This window comes from Genypterus blacodes, unplaced genomic scaffold, assembly GCF_046128005.1.
Source record: "Genypterus blacodes isolate CSIRO-AG114 ecotype Tasmania unplaced genomic scaffold, CSIRO-AGI_Gbla_v1 ptg000106l_1, whole genome shotgun sequence".
NCBI classification, from domain to species: domain Eukaryota; kingdom Metazoa; phylum Chordata; class Actinopteri; order Ophidiiformes; family Ophidiidae; genus Genypterus; species Genypterus blacodes.
The window spans coordinates 1,543,393-1,561,227 of record NW_027466910.1 but is presented as its reverse complement, the minus strand read 5'-3'; the positions used below and the strand labels follow the sequence as shown (position 1 = coordinate 1,561,227).

The 17,835-nt window shown below is 47.2% G+C and overlaps 1 protein-coding gene across 2 annotated transcripts; it reads right to left on the bottom strand.

Annotated features, from left to right (window-relative positions):
* Nucleotides 1–225: 225 nt before the first annotated feature.
* Nucleotides 226–17,502, bottom strand: arhgef7a (Rho guanine nucleotide exchange factor (GEF) 7a). Of its 2 annotated transcripts, XM_076160545.1 has the most exons (22): nucleotides 17,066–17,502; nucleotides 14,173–14,256; nucleotides 10,721–10,805; nucleotides 10,467–10,600; nucleotides 9,798–9,999; nucleotides 9,616–9,704; nucleotides 9,109–9,203; nucleotides 8,882–8,977; nucleotides 8,475–8,597; nucleotides 7,791–7,929; nucleotides 7,650–7,709; nucleotides 7,424–7,570; nucleotides 7,225–7,311; nucleotides 7,052–7,130; nucleotides 6,814–6,953; nucleotides 6,481–6,702; nucleotides 5,994–6,087; nucleotides 5,716–5,805; nucleotides 4,769–4,948; nucleotides 1,597–1,696; nucleotides 1,122–1,176; nucleotides 226–1,010 (listed from the first exon to the last, which is right to left on the bottom strand). In XM_076160545.1, exons 1-22 carry the CDS (start codon nucleotides 17,228–17,230, stop codon nucleotides 888–890), a joined length of 2,589 nt encoding a protein of 862 aa, XP_076016660.1. In that variant the 5' UTR covers nucleotides 17,231–17,502; the 3' UTR covers nucleotides 226–887. The 2 variants fall into 2 exon arrangements, with proteins under 2 accessions (XP_076016660.1, XP_076016659.1); XM_076160544.1 differs by lacking the exon at nucleotides 4,769–4,948 and having other exon boundaries at nucleotides 17,066–17,498.
* Between the last annotated feature and the right edge of the window lie 333 nt (nucleotides 17,503–17,835).

Below are 17,835 nucleotides of genomic sequence, written 5' to 3'. Positions count from 1 at the left end.
GGCTCTTGGTTGTGCGTCAGGTTAGTGTTTCCGCTCTGCAGCGGACTGAAGCGGTCGATTAAGGTGAGGAAGCTTCCAATACACTTCAGTCTTACGCAACAGAAACACTAGAATGAAGCTGAATCAATAAGGGGTTGTTACAGTGTGATTGCAGCTGCAGGTTGTACCTAATAAAGTGTGTGACACGTGTGTGTGGTGTGAACAGATGTGAGATGTGAGGACGCGTTGTTGTAAAAACAGGTTTATTTCTCCCCAAAAAGCAAAAAAAGGCTCATCTGTCAGCAGTATTTACACGATACAGTACAAACTCCACATCTGTACAAAACCCCTTAAGGACAAAGTCAAACCGCTATAAAGAGTTAGACAGGACGCGACGTAAAATCAATTTATAAAAAAAACCATAATTAAATAGTGACGTAATGAAATGAGGAGGTTCCAGTTCAGACTCTGACCTTTAACACCATCTAAGTACCTTTAGGGTTCCTTTATGTACCGTTAGACGAGGAGGTGGGTGTGGTTCTTCAGCCAGGCTGGAAGATGATGATGATGATAATGTTGATGGTGAAGTGATGCAGATTTGCAGGTGTGTGTGACCTCCTCCTCTCTTCCTGCTTGTGGAATGTTATGAAATAGACAGTCGAGTGTGTTTCAGCGACACCCTGTAGTGACTTGCGCCTCCTCCCAAAAGTAAGACACTTGCACAACCATACACACACACACACACATACATACATACATACATACCTTTCGCAATCCACACGTTTGCAGACCATCTCTTGCTCTCTCACTCGCACACGTGGTCTCACACACACACACACACACACACACACACACAGGGGACGAGGACATCGACGCGTTCCGCCGCCTCAAAAGCTTCAGCTCGGGCCTCACAGGTTGGTCTCGTCCCACGTGGGGTCGTTCATGCTCTTCAGCACCCTCCTCACCGCCTTCTCCAGCTCCTTACGTGCCCTCTGGTGTTCCTCCAGCGACCGCTTCATTTTCTTGTTGTCCTGAAACGCGACACAGCCAACGTGAAGATCAAGGAGACAGAATGGAGACAGAAGCTACAAGTGACGACGAAGAGGATAGCAAATGGATCAGAAAGCATCCAGAACATTCACCTGTTTCAGCTCCTGGACCTCGTCCTTCAGGGCGTAGACCACATCCACCAGGCTCCTTTAGAGGCACAGAGCTTTACTGGTTAACATCTGCAGCTCATTCAGCACCAAAAACACCACAGACATTTGGTTTCCACGACTTAAGAAAATAGTTTGTATGCATGTAGGGTTACAGAATTTGAGGATCTTCAGGACCAAATGATGTTGCCGAGATGTTTCGCTCTTTCTGTTCACTCACCAGGCCTGTACTCTGAAGGGAAAGCCTCTAAAAGCCACTCTACATTACATTATAAGTGTAGTTAGATACAAATACAGATGAGGCTAAAAGGTTTGGTACCTTCTACTGAAACAAGAGAAACTAGAGAAGAGAACCTTTAACCTCGTGTTCACTGCTGCCTCAGTAAGAGGACATTTCACCCTGAAGTGTCTGTTTTGCATCATGGATTGTGATTCCTACAGCTGCATGTCATCATCTTACTTCTCTTCCACTGCACTCTGTCCGTTGCGGCTGGGACCCTCCAGCAGGACTTTCTCCACACCGGGGACGATCACCTGCAGCCCCGTTTCCCTCCTGGGTTCTGTGTCGAAACAAAAGAGCGGCCATCAATTTGTACTTATGCTGGGCCCGGGCCCTGACAGAGAGACGACTCGGTAACCCGGTCGCCTTCGGCAAGGACTCGGCGAGACGGACAGCGTCGGAGAGAGGACGAGGACACGGCAGGTTTAGGAGAGCGAGCGTGTTAGTGGTGCACAGAGGAGACAAAGTGCCAGAGGAGAGGGAAAGGAAACGACAGGAGTGAGAGGAAGCCATCCATCCATCCGTTCCCATAAGAATACACAGTATGTTGCAAAACGTTGAGCGTACACACACAACTCTTCATCCTAACACACACATCATCATCGTCACATCTGCAGCTCTAACAAACCACCAGAATGCCAGCGTCTACCAAATGACAGATTTATTCAAAACTCTTAATACAGCGTTTGGGTCTTGTACACTTCAGCAGTGTGGGACAAATACACTGAAGGCGCTCTTTGTAGATAAGACACGGTCACATGTGTGTGTGTGTGTGTGTGTGTGTGTACTGAATACAGCAGGAGAGCTTCAGAGGACAGAGGACTTACCTGTCCAGAAGTTTGACTTTTTAGTTTCTTTAAAACCACAGAACACACCTGTCACAAGGTACAGCACAGGACACGAGGACGGTCGTTACTCTTCAGCTCAAATATGCAGAATGTGGCTTTTTTTTTTCTTGCTCCATAACAACTAGTATATACAGAAAGGTAGACGATGTGCTCTTTAGAGTTCAAATCCACTCTGGGAGTTCTGAGGTTGCATGAGAAGTACACAGAGACACGACTCGGCATTATCACGGCTTCTGGATTTTTTTTCTCTTTTTTTTTTTTTTTTAACCTTATTAACGCTCACAAAACACCAAAGGTGAGCTTTTACACTACGAATGAGCATTTAGTTTACAGTAACACTCAATACTTAGGTCTACCTGTAAGACTATAGCATTAACACTCTAGGCAGACGACAACAGAAAGTACAGAATTGAACAGATTCTATCCCCCCTCCCCCCTTCCCTCCCCCCTCCCCCCACTGACCCATGACATGATTGTGCAAAATAATTCCACCCCTTCATGTTATAGTTTCAGTGTAAACGTAGATACAGCTCAATAGAAGCCAAAGTGGAGGGGAAAAGAAAAATCAATGACTCTTCCAGGGAATCCTTTTGTAAACACCGACACACACAAACAAACAAAACATAAAATCATAAATACAATAAAAGAAATGTAAACAACACCGACCCATATACTTCATGTCACTCAGGGTTTTTGCTCTGCGAGGAGATTAGATTCTACACGGGTGCCCACCTGTACTCTCTATACCTATACTGGAAAAATAGTTCTTCATAAAAATAGTTATTAATGGAACAGAACGCTCTGGAGGCCTCAGGGGGCCGACGGCACGAAGCCGCCGCCCTCCTGAGGCTGCAGGCTGGAGCTGTAGGTGCTTAGTGGGATGTGAACTGGTGATGTTTCAGTTTGACTTCATGCTCGCCTGGTTAAACTGTCCCTTTGTCAAGACTTCAGCAAACAAAAGACATTCATTTTGTAATCACAGGATCAAATGCAACTGCAGGTGTTGAGCTTGAATGAGCCACTTGAGTGTGTTTGTGTGTTTCCCTGCCTGAGTGACTCTTTAAAGAGGACCCATCACATGCTTCTCATTCTCAAATCAGGGATCCACCTGTGTTATGGAACCTTTGCAAAGCTTTCCTGTGCTTCAAACACTGAGTGAAAACAGGCAATGACATGTAAAGGCCTGCTCTGTTCTGCCTGGTTCTTGTTCCATGTTGATGTAAACATGCAACGGGTTTGTCTCACTGTATGCGTTTCCTTTTGGTACTTTACAAATCTTGTTGTCGTCGTTTTACTACACAACACTTAAAACAAAACAGAGAAGCATAGCGTGTCCCCTTTAAATGAATCTACCTCAGAGGGTGGACGTGAACGGAAATGTGACCCTGTAGACCTACTGAGTGACGACGGCAACATTACTGGATTCGACATGACCAGGCTTTAAAGGATTACGTGTGGCGTCCACATGACACGTTCAATGACTTCACTGTAAGAGGAAGAAGCTCTCAGGCCTCACATCAGCACAGGTTTAGCTGAAGACTGAAGTGTATTTGAACTGCGTCTCTACCGACCTCTTGTTTGTTTCCTGTAGCAGCTACATTAAAGAGCGGGTTGCGTTTCATAACCCCTGTGTGCTTTGTAGAGTTGGAATCCTGCGTTAAGGCTGAGAACATAAATACAGGCTCACATCCTCAAGAAAGAAAAGGCAAGGAGATAAAACGTCAACAGAAGAAGAAGGTACAGTATTATATATGCATGCTATTATGTTACCTGACAGCAGGGGTCTGTGTGTGTGTGTGTGTGTGTGTGTGTGTGTGTGTGTGTGTGTGTGTGTGTGTGTGTGTGTGTGTGTGTACGGATCTACCTGTGCATGTACAGTATATGTCTGGATGTGTGCGACTGTATGTGTGTGTGCGGCATCTGTGCTATGGTTGAGCATACATACTCTAAAAATCAGACATACTTGGCAGAATAAGTACACGTTAAATAAAATACACTCTTTTCTGGATACATCTGAATATCAGACAAGAAAAGCTCAGCTCCGCCCCCCTCTTCCCTCCCCCCTCTTCCTCTCCCTCCCTTACCCCCCTTCCCCCTCCCTACCCAACGTCCCCTTACTCTCCCACTCAGCGAGGTCAAACACGGGGATGGGGCACACTCATGATAAATAAACATGTCATACCAAACACTGCCAGCAGGGCGACTACGTTCAAAGACGAGGCACAAAAAAATAAAAAGGAAACGGCGGCAAAGGCAACAGGGAGATGCTAAGAGAAACAAAACATCTTCAAACAATACAAAATAAATTAAATAAGTTAACAAAAATGAACAGGTATATAATTAAATAAATAAGAAAATAAATGTAAAAAAACAAAAACAAGACAGAGAATGTTCCAGTACACTGAAGGTAAAGAGGTAAGTGCGCTGTACGTTATGTTACAGTACAGTGTGGCAGGACTGTACGAGCTGTGACGTTTAGTTCTGGTGAGAGATGCAGCTCTTACGCGGCACTGAGCCCATCCTGTAACTGTGTGTGGTCCAGATGGAGTCATAATCCGAGTCCTCCGACAGGTCAGAGGACAACTCGGGCCGCGACACGCTGCTGCGGCGACCCGGGGAGTCCGCGCAGGAGCGGTCGGCGTCGGCCAGCACGTGGTTGTGCATCAGGTCGGTGCCCTGCCAGGCTGGTTTGGGGGAGCGGAGGGGTGGGGGTGGAGGGGGGGCGAGTGGGGCCGAGTTTGGAGGACGCAGGAGAGGGGATGGTGGAGGAAGGAGGTGAGGGAGGGAGGGAGGGAGGGAGGGAAGGAGGGAGGGGGAGGCGGTACAATAGCATACGGACCCAAACAAAAATGAAAACATAAAAAAAAACAAAATAAACAATGCGAGATGCAGGATGGGATGATGGAGAAAACCGCAAAATATGGAAAAGAGGGGGAAAACATGGAAAAGATGAAAGAAAAGGAGGAACTCAACACAAGGTCAACCAGAGCAATGCCAATGAGTGTGAGGTGGAGGAGAGACAGACAGAGAAGATACGGTTAGAAGATTCAGACAAGAGCACAAGAGTTAAAGAAAGGCACAGATCAATCAGAGGGGGGCTGGCCCGGTGATAAACACTTCAGGTTACTGTCACACATCCAGCAGCTGGGTGGAGTCAATCAATCAATATCTGCTGAGGTCCGATCACGGGACCTTGCATGGCGTATCAGCCCACGTTATCCATGTCTGCTCGGGGAAGATGATCTGTGTTTTTGCTAATGAATGAAAACTTTTTAAGACTGAGGATTTCCTATATATTCATCCCGAAAAAGCCAGCGAACACTCTAAAGCCTTAAGGTACTCAGGCCAGCCCCACATAACAGAACCCAGATACACCGAGACGGCACTATGCTCCAATATGAACCCGCCCCCGTCCATTTCTGTGTGTGTGTGTACGATCAGGCTTTCTTACTGGAGTTGAGGGTCTGCCTGGTTTTGGCACTGGTGCAGTACGCCTCGATGACTTTCAGGATCTGGGCGTCCTCTTCCAGGGCAGCTGTGCCTGTGGGGGGGAGGGGGAGGAGCCAAAGGTTAAATTAGTCGCCGAGCTGTAGATTTCTGTTCCTTGGTCACTTTCCTCCTCTTCACTCAGCTGTAATGTGTGTGTGTGTGAGTGCAGCATCTGCAAACAGTCATTTTGATTTAGCTGCATCATTAGTCTAGTGTAAACAAGAGAAAGGCTAAACGTACTCTTCCTCACGGCAAATTCCTCCTCGGACTGTTTCCTCTCAGGCTTGCGTTTGGGGAGGAGTTTCTTCACGCTCTTAGGACTTTTACTAAGATCCTGGAAAGAGAAGAGAAGGCACGAGGATTGGAAAATCAGCATAGCAGACGTGAGGAAGATGCCTGAGTGAGATGCAGAGGACATCATCATTACATTACATTACATTACGGTCATTTAGCAGACGCTTTTATCCAAAGCGACTTACAATAAGTGTGTTCAACAAAGGTAAATAAAAGAACTTCAGGTCACAAGAAATCGTAAGCGCATTTCCTTCCTAAACCAACAGCTAAGAGCATAACTAGAGCTAGAGTAGAAGTGCAATAAGTTAGGTACTATGATGAATGAGAAAAAAAGGACAGATTAGAAATGAAAGATTAGAAAACAAGAGCGTCAGAAGAGCTAGGACAGAGTAGGTGATGTCCTAAGAGGGAGGATCCGGATCATCATCATCACCTCCTTGTAGCAGAGGGCCGCAGACGGCCGCAGCGGGGGTGCAGGCCGCAGGCAGCTCAGGCTCCAGGGTTTGGGGGTGTTGGGCGGTTCCAGCGGCCCCCACATCAGCATGCTGTGAGAGGATCCGTGGCTGGAGGGGTGGGGCAGGGTGTGGTAGGTGGGGGCCACGGTCATGGACCTCCCCTCAGCATGCCGGGACGGGGTGAGGGGGTGAGACGGGAGCTGAGGAAGACAGAGGACTGGATGTCATTATAAATACATGTACAGTGTTTATCCCACACTTGGACTAAAGGAGTAGTAGAATGATGTAATATGTAATGGTGAGCTCCTGACCGTGTGACAGGGAACATTGAGTGGCTTGTGGCTGGGTGCTGTGGCTGCAGTGTGTTTGATCTGTCTGCCCAGGTGCTCCACCCAGTCCTGCAGGTCCTGCTGGTTGGTGCACATCACCAGGAGACGGTCAAACATTGAGCCTGCAGAGAGAGAGAGAGAGGCGGTGTTGTTCACAGATTGATCCAGCGTACACGTGAGTGAAGACAGGATGGCGTAGATGAGCATGCGTCCGTCTTACCGCTAAGCTCAAAGGCATTTTTGTGGGCTTCACAATCTTCCAGTTTGTTCACCGTCATGCTGGCCAGTGGCAACTTCCCCTGAAGTAAGAAAGCAGCATGTGAGGATCAAGCCAAAAGAAATGACCGGGAGAAAGCATGTGGTTGGTAAAGCTGACAAAGTGTTGATTCTGACCTGGAAGATGAAGCCGCTCATCCTGGGGCTGGCAGACAACATGAGGAGGACGTGAGGGAAGAGCATGAGGTAGCGCTCACTCTTCTCCTGAGGACAGAGGCAAACAAAATGAAACAAAGCCATGTGAGGTCAACGTTTATAAAAGAACAACATTGGTGGGTTCAAGCTGCACGGCTCACAGCCTCAGCACGCTCCATACCTCCGCCCCTGGGCTGTGGACCATGGCCTGACTCATGTAGAGCACAGAGCCCAGCGTCTTTATGTCGTCTCCCTCCCACAGGCGGATGGACTCGGTGAGTATCTGAAGCTCCAGCTCCTTACGCTTCCGCACCTCTTGACACCCAACCTGTCAGGAACAAGACGTCAGCTTTCAAGATGAAACAGGAAGTCACGTGAGGCAGTTGGACAGGGTGTGTTTAACTTACCGACAAGTTCTTGAAAGTTGCCATGCACTTCTGGATGTCGGCCCTGTCGGCGTGGCCCTCCTGTGAGATCACAACACAGAATGCTGCTCACCAAAAAGACATCAGGACAGTTTCATGATGTTTGCTCAGACATGTTTGCACCTCCATGTGCCTCTCCAGCTCCTTCAGTAAGGTGGGGTACTTGTCAAGTCTCATGAAGGGTTTGCTGAGGCCGGTGGTCAGCGTGAGGATCCCGGGAGTGACTGCACCTCGTCCCTCCATAAACTCCCCCAGCACCTCACTATGAGAGGGGAGGGAAAGAGAGAGGAGGAGATGGAATGGAGAGGGTGAGACAGTGACATATCAGACGATTTTCTGGGACTTTCTTAACTCTGCTTAGCTTCACACCACTCGCCGCTCTTCGTCTCTTGGCAGAAAAGCATTTCCAATATTCTCCTCCTTATCGTTACTCTCACTCACATGTACTGTAATTCTGTAACGCTGTGAGGAAGAACTGAGCTTTTTCAAGGACACCGTGCAATTGATTGGATTTGGTTTGTTGCCATGGTAACAGTGAATACAAGGCAGTTCCACGTTAACCCTTGAAGCACGGTGACATCAGTTAAACGACACGCAGGTACATCCTTTCTGTCTTTCTACATAATGATCTAACTGCTGTGTCATTTTGATCTTAACATACAAACAACACATTCCTCTCTTATTATATTACTCTCCAATCATAGAGTTTGTATTGTTTCTTATTCCGGCAGCCATAGGTCGACTCTGGCACTTGGCTGAGAACAGTGAGATGGATGAACGCGGTCGGCGAGGTGTATGCGGTCTCACCTGTATTGGGTGAGCACGTTGACTGCAGAGGGGTGGTTGGAGCAGTAGCCCACGTAAAGAGCCTTCATCTGCGGCATGAGGTTGAGGAAGAAGCCTCCCACCCTTTGCTGGCTCTCTGGAAGCCTGACAGAGGAAAGCAAGAAGTTAAGAACGCGGGCGGCTCCGTCTCTTTAACAGCACCGTGACGATCAGAACCTGGATCATTACTGTGACGTAACATGGTTTAACATTTACACAAAAATGACAGATGATACTTGTAGTTTGTAGTTTTCTGCTTTAAGGGTTCAATCCTGTCAAAACAATCATTTATTCATGCAGTACAGTGACCAAACACTAGATGTCACTGTGCTTGTTGTGGAGCAGTGAGGATGCTGCAGCAGAGGGCCTGTGAGCTGGGAGGAACTCACTTGGTGCACTCCTCCAGAGACTGGACCAGCATCTGCTGGAAGGTGCTGATCTCCTCCAGGTTACCCAGAATCATGGCCACGTCCAAGCCGCTCAGTCTGGAGAAACACAAAACAAACAGTGAGGAGAGGAAACCTAACTAAAGAAAAGGAATAAATATCAGGTACTCAAACAACAGAGGGCTCCCACTACACAGATACTGGATTCTTTCATATACTTCATGTCGTACTTGTCCAGGTTGTGAAGAGGTCGTAGGTAGTTCACCAGCAGGCTTTGGAGATCCTTGGAATATTCTGTCTCCGTCTCTAGAATGTTCTGCAGCACCTACAAGGACAGGAACAGATCTGAGTTCACTTCTGAAAGGCTAATAGGATGGAACAGCTCTGTGCACATCTGCCCAAATCTGTGTTTGCAGTTTAACAGGATATGAGTGAGACTAAATGTGGAGAGCATTTTCCACTTTTCCCATTATTGGATTGTGGCACACAGATCATCACATCCATTAGGGCAGAGCTGTGTTCACTCCGGTGTCAGGTCACTTACAGCCACGACTGTGAAGCGTCCAGAAGATAGGCCCCGTCTAATAACCCAGTTAACAGGCACTACAGCCCGTAATGTGAGCATCGCTAAACAGGGACGCGTCCAGAGGGATGGGAACATGTCAATCACACTGCTGTCACCCCGGGATGCGTTTACTAGCTGTGTTTTAGAGTGGAAGCGAGAGAATAGCACTCACCAAGTTGTAGTAGGTCTTGCTGATGGCGGTGGTGTCGAAGCCTTTAGGTGGGCTTTTAAGGGTGCCAGACTTAGGGGACACCTGCTTGTCTGTGACCGGCGAAGAGAAAAGGGATTAAACTGGGATCTGAACCTATTCAATAAATCTGAGCACACCACCGCTACTGAAGGCAGTAAACCCACCAGAGCCTTTGATCTCGCGGACATAGTTGCTAGGGAACCACCCGGTCCTTCCATTGAGCGACCCTTCCCACCAGCCGCCGTCCTCCTGTCTGGTCACGCCGATGATGTCACCCTTGTCGAAGGTGAGCTCATCCTCGTTAGTCTGCTGGAAGTTGAAGCGGGCCCTGACCAGCAGCAGCGGCCCGCTGTTCTCTGACATGTCCTGAGGAGAGGAGGACACGTTAGGAGAGAGACAAGAGTGTGTGTAAACTCTTCAGCTCTCTTCCCTTTGGTAAAATCATATATTAATCATACTTTACCAAAACAATAGCCTCTAAAACGATCAGAGTTTAATCAACACACACGCTGCTATGAGTGGCTGCTATTGATCAGACTTTTATATGCACTTTAGTACTTAAGACCAAGAGTAGAGTAAATATCATAAAGACCTGAGGGAGTGCCCGTGGGAAAACTATACCACTATTTTGACATCAGTCCCCGTGTGTGAGACCTGACTAAGTTCTGACTCACTGTGAATGTGAAACAGGTACTGACTGTCTGGAAAGATAATGATTAATGATCCACATCCCTCAGAATACACTCACGCGTTGTAGAGAGGAAGGTGTTACTATGTGACAGGTATCAGTGCTCATGTCCCGGCCCTGAGTGCTTCAGAGATTCACAACTTACCAGACTGCGGAACTGGTTCTGCAGCAGCTTGGAGGATCGGCTGAGCGAGGACTGGGAGGACAGCGACTCGAAGGACTTGATGCGGTGGGCTGAGGAGTGGCGGGCGCACACCGAATCACTGCCCACGCCGATATCTAGACAGAGAGGGCAACATATAAATACAACAGAGCTCCTATCACATCCCACACAATCATCCATCAGGAAATTCACACACACACACACACACACACACACACACGTCTGTTTTGACTGACCTGCAGTGACTTTGTTCAGAGCGACCAGGCTGGTGAGCACCTTTGAGAAGTTCAGTCCTAACAGCAGGTCACTGGCCTCGAATGGCTGAGGACAAAGGGACAAAAACACAGAGTGGGTCAACATCAGAGTGTGTGCGCATGTGTGTGTGCCAGAAAGTCCCTGAAGTGCATTTCCCTTCTGAAACTCGTCAGCGTAGCAGGAATGTCATCACTTGGCGGCGGTGGCAGCATCGAGCGGCTAATCAATATGACTCGTTGGCTTGACTGAAGCCTGGTGATGGCTCAGCAAACACACAGATCACTGGGAGGCGCTGAAGCATACTGAAGCATACTGAAGCATACTGAAGCTATAAACACGCCGACAACACTTACAATGTTCTATAACGGCACGGCGGCTTGAGGTAAACGTTTCACAATACAAAGTGACAGATGCTGAGCTCTGCCTTCTACTTCATGAATATCCAGGGAACTGCAGAGAACATTTCACCTGCAGTCCCTGGTTGGTTGGTGTGTGTGTGTGTGTGTGTGTGTGTGTGTGTGTGTGTGTGTGTGTGTGACAGTGATTGGATCTCTGCTGATGGCTGTAGTTGCCTTCTCTCTCTCTCTTCCTGCGATTACTTCATTCCAGTCAAGTACTATTGAGGGTGAAAGCCTGAGATACGAGTCGCCTTCATCTTCCGCTCTGATTCCAGATGTATGCCTAAGGGTGAGAGTGTGTGAGAGTGTGTGTGTGCGTGTGTGTGTGTGTACCAGGGTTTCCTTAGTAAGCAACTGTGATATCAATCTCTTCCTCACTCTCAATGGGACATTAAACTACAACTAAAGCGATATGCCAGTGATTTCACACAATTTCATCATTCTCAAAGGATGTACATCTGAATGAGGTCGCTGATGAGTTGAAGAGTTTGGGGGATTCAGTATAACTAACTTCCAGGTGCCGTGTCGAGCCCGAATAGTCTTGGTTCTCACATTCTACCTCACTGCATGTCTTCAGAGTCCTGTGCCTCACTCACACAACACAGAGAGTCACCGCACTGTGACTCCTCCCACACCTCAAATGTCATTCTAGCAGAAAACGTCACGTGGGAAAATGACAAAGATGTGACATCAAAGATTCATGCTGGGAGATGAAGAAGATGACAGGCGTAGACACGTCTGCGGCCTCAGCGTGGCTCAGGTAACGATCCCTCCTCCCTCTGTGACTCAGCCAGCTACCACACCACACGGCAGCATATTGATGCGTGTCACGGAAATGAGTGTTTATCCTCACAGGGACTCGCAAGAGGTTGATTCTACCAGAAACACGTACGTAACAATCAATCACACATCTCCACCGGGGCTGCACAAAGATTAATTAGTTGCCAATAAATAATAAATGGTTCTAAATCAGAGCTGTGTGTTCTTACGTGTTCTGCTTCTAAGATAATGACATACATTGTTAGTGTCAACCAGAGAAGAACTGTGCTTACAGAGTGAAGAGTGGCAGCTGTGTGTGCTGTGACACACACACACACAGAATAATTATTCCCTCTGCTCCTTTTTAATGGCCAAGGTGTGGAGCGTCCCATTAACTGAAACAGAAGCTTCTATGATGACTCCTTAAGTGGACACAGGATAAGGTTACTGTTCCAGAGGGACCAATGGCTACTCCAGGGCCACTTCCTGTGTTCAAAGACACTAAAGGTTAAGGGTTAGAAGAAGCACCAGCTGCTTCAGTGTCCAACCTGATTTTAAACTGAATGAAGACATATTAGATCTCAAAGAGAGAAACGCTGCAACGGCATCCAGACTAACAGACTTCATACCAAACCTATTCCACAGGAAGTCCAACTCAAACTCATGAGAGAGAACGATGGACTCTCTCTCCTGCTCGCCTCAGCAGCTTCCTGGGGTCAGATCCATCTTTGGCGTGTTCCACCACGTCCCAAAGAACTAGAATCCTGCTGCGTCCTGTACATTTTAAAGGCATACTGTCCATTTGATACACACTATGTACTTTACAGGCTGCTTACAGAGGCAAACAGGACGAGAGAGGAGAAGCCTGTGCCGTGTTGATCTAAGGACGCTGGCGTAAATCCACTTACAATCACATAAAGTCCTGTGTGTGTCGATTCATGACCATTTCAAAGTAACGATGCTGTTTGAATGATGGCCTTAAGTGGATTAAACCAAACGGTACAGGTGTAGACCCTCATCATGTCCCTGAGAGATGAGAACTGGGAGACATTCACATCAGCACGGTGACATCATCACATCAAAACCTGCTCAATGCCGCTGTCACAACTTGTTCCTCTCCCTCTCCTGAGCCAAATCAACAAGATTCTCAGAAAGACGTGTCTTGGGAGGATGATTCATCGCCTCTCCTGGGGTTTCAGCACATCGTCACTAATCGAGAGACACGTTCTCTCAGAGTCCTCAGCGTGACAGCGTGCTCCCTCTCACCCAAACTTCTCCTCTTGTTCAGCGAGCGGAGCCCCGGCACAGAGAGGCCAAGCTGAGGAACACTGGGTGGGATTGTGAGACCGCTGTGGTTCAATGATCTCTCTATGCACTGACCAACACGCAGTGCATTTACACACACACACACTTACCCACACACACGCACTACGCCTCCATTTGTTTGTGCACTGCCATTGAGACAGAAAAATGTAAAACAGAGTAAAAGTAAGAGTCAGACAGACGCATGCAAGGCATTAAAGACGTGCTGGAGTAAATCAATGTACAGCTCCATAATCTAGGACTGTTATTGAGATTAGACAAACAATTCATGACTATTTCAATCTGGTGGTGTTAACGTGACATTCAAAATGGACTAATTCGCTTTAATCTGGGTAGAATCAACGTTTCAACCCGTATACAACTCTACGTTTATCCCTATTTCAACTCGATGATGACGTTTACATCCATTTAACTTAATATATTCATACTTCAGCAGCACACTGGGCTCCATTAGCACAAGCTTGTACACAGAAGGGTAAATGTTTAGACCTTTAAATCATGACAGAAATGTTAGCGTGTCGCGTATGTACAGTATGTATGGTTCTAAATGTAAAATGATGAATTAAGCGGCTTGTGCTCGCTGCTGGGGAACAACAATGGACAAAGCTTCGCATTAATTACAAAGCGTCAACATGAGCTGTGGAGCTTTAAACCAACACCACCGCCTCACTTATGGGTTTGTGTGGGTGAAGTGAAGCGGTGTGATCAATGGACGTGTAGACAAATAAACCAATGTAGCATTTATTCACAATAAATCGCAGCAGCGGCGGCGGAGCGGCGAGGTTTAACCGCGGGGAAGCTGCTTGTTCCCGGCTCCTAGCTCTCAGTCCTGCCGCTGCCTGGGACGGAGCCGTTTGTTTGTCTGGTTGTTTGTTGTCTCTTGGTGTCATTTCACAAACACGAACACAAAATCCACATTGCAACAACACTTTCTGGCCATATTGGACACTTACCTCGACGCGGAACGCCGTGCAGCCCCTCACAAACTCCTTTATGTTGCTCAGACACTCTCCGTCGTTCTTCGGCTCTTGGTATATCTGGAAGACGGAAACAGCGGTTAAGGCACTTCCTGTCTCGCGCTATATCACATCCTATACGCGTCCGGCCGCTCGCGCTGCGGTTGTCTGCGTGTCCGTGTCGCCTAAAGGTGAAGCTCGCTGCAAGCATTCTGCATTGTTGATCGCAGAAATGCCCAGTTTGGCGGAAATGACGTCACCAAACAGGGACCCCCTGCTGAGAGATTGGAGCCTATGGCGGCGGGTTGCTCAAACTGTGGGACGTGTACACTGTTGGTAATAATTGTTGGAATAATATGTTGTTTTAAGTTGTTGTGGCAAATTATTCACAAACATTATGGGCTGATGGGTTTTGTTAAAGGGGAATCCAGAGATTTATAAAAAATAAATTACATCAAATTCAGTTATAAATTTTGGGGAGCATTATTTAGCGGGTGAAAACAAAGGTTCAAGTGAATCAAGTCAAAGCTATATGAGGTCAGGGGTCACTCACAGTATGACACATGGTATTGACTTCTCTCTCTCTACAGGTGTGGAGTTGATTCACTGCTTGGTAGCAATGATTCAAGCCGAGTCTGGATTAGGCAATAAAATGTATCACATTCACAGCCATCTGAATGAAACCGTATTGTCATTAGTTTAGCTTAATGCAGGTTCAAATGAAAGGCAGAAAGTAGGAGGCTGAAGTGTGCAAGGCTGAATCTTTTGCTTCTCAAAATATCCCTAACATCTAGTGGCTTGGTACTAAAAGAGTAAATTACTGCCAGTGCAACATAGCAACATAAAGCGACTCCCATAAGCAATGAACATCATCTTATTAGCAGCAAGAGAGATGGGAAATGGAAGGAAAAAACTGGAAATGATACATCAAAGGGGAAAATGTGAAATAGATCAAAAACTATAGGATGCAAAGCAGCAGTAAAAACATAAAGGGTGAGTAAAATGGCTTCACCCTTAATGTGGTGAAGGTAAAGGGTTCCGAAAGGGACATGTTATCTTCGCATGTCAAATAGTATGAAAATATGTTGTTGTCAGTACAGCTTGTTATTGTTGTTGTTGTTGTTATTGTCAGTCTGAAACTCCTATCAGGTTTCACTCAGTCTCTGTCTTCATGAGCAGTGAAACATGTCCAATCCCTCCCTAAACCACATGACATCATCCATTATGTCACACTGTTGATGCTGGGATTCATCTATGAATAGAATTTCACCGTTTCCCCTTTCACACGTGCTCAGAATATTATAAACCCAGTAATACAATATGTTGGTCCATCAACCCCCGTCTGCAGATACAATTTGATCTGTTCAGAAGTTCTGAATTAAAAGATGCGCCTTGTCAAAAAAGATCAACCTTTCTGACATTTAATCGCCTAAAGTTACCTGTTATGAAATCGAATCGGATCTAATATCCTTTTTAGTCAAAACAAAAGACAAGTACATACAACGTGCTTAAAGTAACAACATGTTCTTGTTCATGTTGATAGTGAATACTCTTGTTCTTCTTCTGAAAGCACTTTGGAGAACAGAATAACACTATACTGTTCCTGCTCTGGCTGGGTCGAGTACATCCTCAGGAGATCACACCCACAGTGCTGGAACCCAAAAGGAACAGCGAAACACCTGCAGGAATCTAGATTTGACTGTGTCTCCTTAAGGAAGAGCCATGAAGAATAATGTATCGGTGAAAGGACTCCATTTTGGAAAATAGTACTCCTCAAAAAACATTGCTGCATAACTCAAGCTTCCTAACGACCACTTGGATGAGACAAAGGTTTAGTTCTCATGGCAGGAACGCACAAATCAATGAGCATGGTGTCATAGTTTGGCGCTGCTCTGCTGCCTCTGAGCCTCACTAAGACAATGCTGAGGCCTAAAGAGGCTGTTTGTACCAGACATATGGAGGAATGGATACTTATTGAAGAAAGGAATAATCTAAAACAAATGACTCCTGGTTGTGCAAGAAAGCTTTGTCTGAGGTTTATTACTGCTAAAGGACGAAAGCTTCACCATCCAGCCCAGACTGTGAATGTCCATTAAAGACTCAAACAGCACAACTGTGTGTGTGTAGTTAGGGCAGAATGTGTTTACTACAGATAAGGAAATCAGACCACAAGTGTTGAGTCATTAAATAACACAGGATTCCAATTATTATTGCACAAACTAGACATTGTGTTGCCAATCAGGCCAGGTAATAGACCAGAGGGCAACATTGCCTCCTGCGGCTGAACGTCTCCACTGATTTGACAGAACACAAACACTGCGCCTGTACCTTTAAATTGGGAGAGGGTCTATATGTCTGTGCGCCTTTGCAGTCAATGGCGGCCCACTATGGTCTGTGTACCGCCACAGATCCTTGACTGATCACGCTGTGTACAACACTGTGTACAAACAAGCACCTAAGGCCACGTAATGTACACATAAAGCCTATTTAACCCCACGACAAGGGCTTTAAATCCTAACCCGGGGCCGGATAAAGGCTTAGAATAACAGAAATAACGAATAAATAAATAAATAAACGATGGGAAAAGCCTCTGAAGCTCAGATTATTAGTCTTTGGTTGTTTCTGATCGATTCGATTCGTTGCCTATATAATGACGCTGGCTGGGAAACAATGGCGTGTGTTTTTTTTTAACCCACGCAGTCTACTGACATATGTGCAACCATTCTGTTTTCGCTGCAGACAATAACCCGGAGTGCCGTGACCTACAAAAGGAATCGCCTCATGGACCAGTGGGCACGGAGAGAGAGAGAGGGAGAGAGAGAAGCCAGACAACAAACCGCGGCGCTGTCACGGTCAGATGAGCCGATGAGAGCGGGGTGAGGGCTCTTACTTTCTCCGTGGACCCCGGGCTGAGCCGCTCCAGCAGCCGGCACAAGACCACCCCATCTTTGAGGGAGGTCTGCAGGAACGCTTCGGGATCGGAGATGGTCTTCTTCGGCGATTCCAGCACCCCGAGCGTGATCAGCCATGTAACCGTCTGTTCCGCCGAATTCATGATCCAGATCCGATGCAACACAAAGCGGCTGTGTCGGTGTGTTTGAACGGCGATCGGCCCGCGGTTACACTGTCATCTGTGCGTTAAAACATCATTAATCCAAAATGATGCATGAGAGCTCGACGGGAGAAGTAGGTTAGGAGGAAGGATCCCTCCCCCTCTGCCTCGGCTGGATGCGGATGACGGCTGGCTTGTGGAAATTCAGCAGGTCTGGTTTCTTCTCCTCTCTCTGTGTTTTTTCTCTCCTGGCAAGCTGTCAAGTGCGCGTCTCTGATGCGTTGTTGAGGCAGCGGACTGCATACATGCGCATCAGCCGCCAGCCGCCGCTCGTCCGCTGGATGATGACATCACACATAACAGACACAAGCCAGTCCAACCAGTTGTTAGGGCGCCTGAGCGTTATGAATAGGCTTCTCCCTGCGCCTCTATTATCCCTTTTTATAAGCACGCCACAGGGTATATATTGTTAGCAACTGTAAGCCGATAGACAGACAGACAGGCAGGACTCCATTTGTTTTAAAGGGGAAGCAGCGGAAGGGGGGGGGGGGGGGGGGGGGGGCAAACAGGTGACACACCTGAACACAACATCATTCATGTTTGGGATT

Excerpts from the sequence above, each read along its gene's own strand:
- arhgef7a (XM_076160545.1), bottom strand. The coding sequence starts at position 17,230 with ATGAATTCGGCGGAACAGACGGTTACATGGCTGATCACGCTCGGGGTG. Across the intron at positions 14,257-17,065 it reads GCCCGGGGTCCACGGAGAAA|ATATACCAAGAGCCGAAGAA; the intron begins GTAAGAGCCCTC and ends TCCGTCTTCCAG. Across the intron at positions 7,131-7,224 it reads TGAGCGGCTTCATCTTCCAG|GGGAAGTTGCCACTGGCCAG; the intron begins GTCAGAATCAAC and ends TTCTTACTTCAG.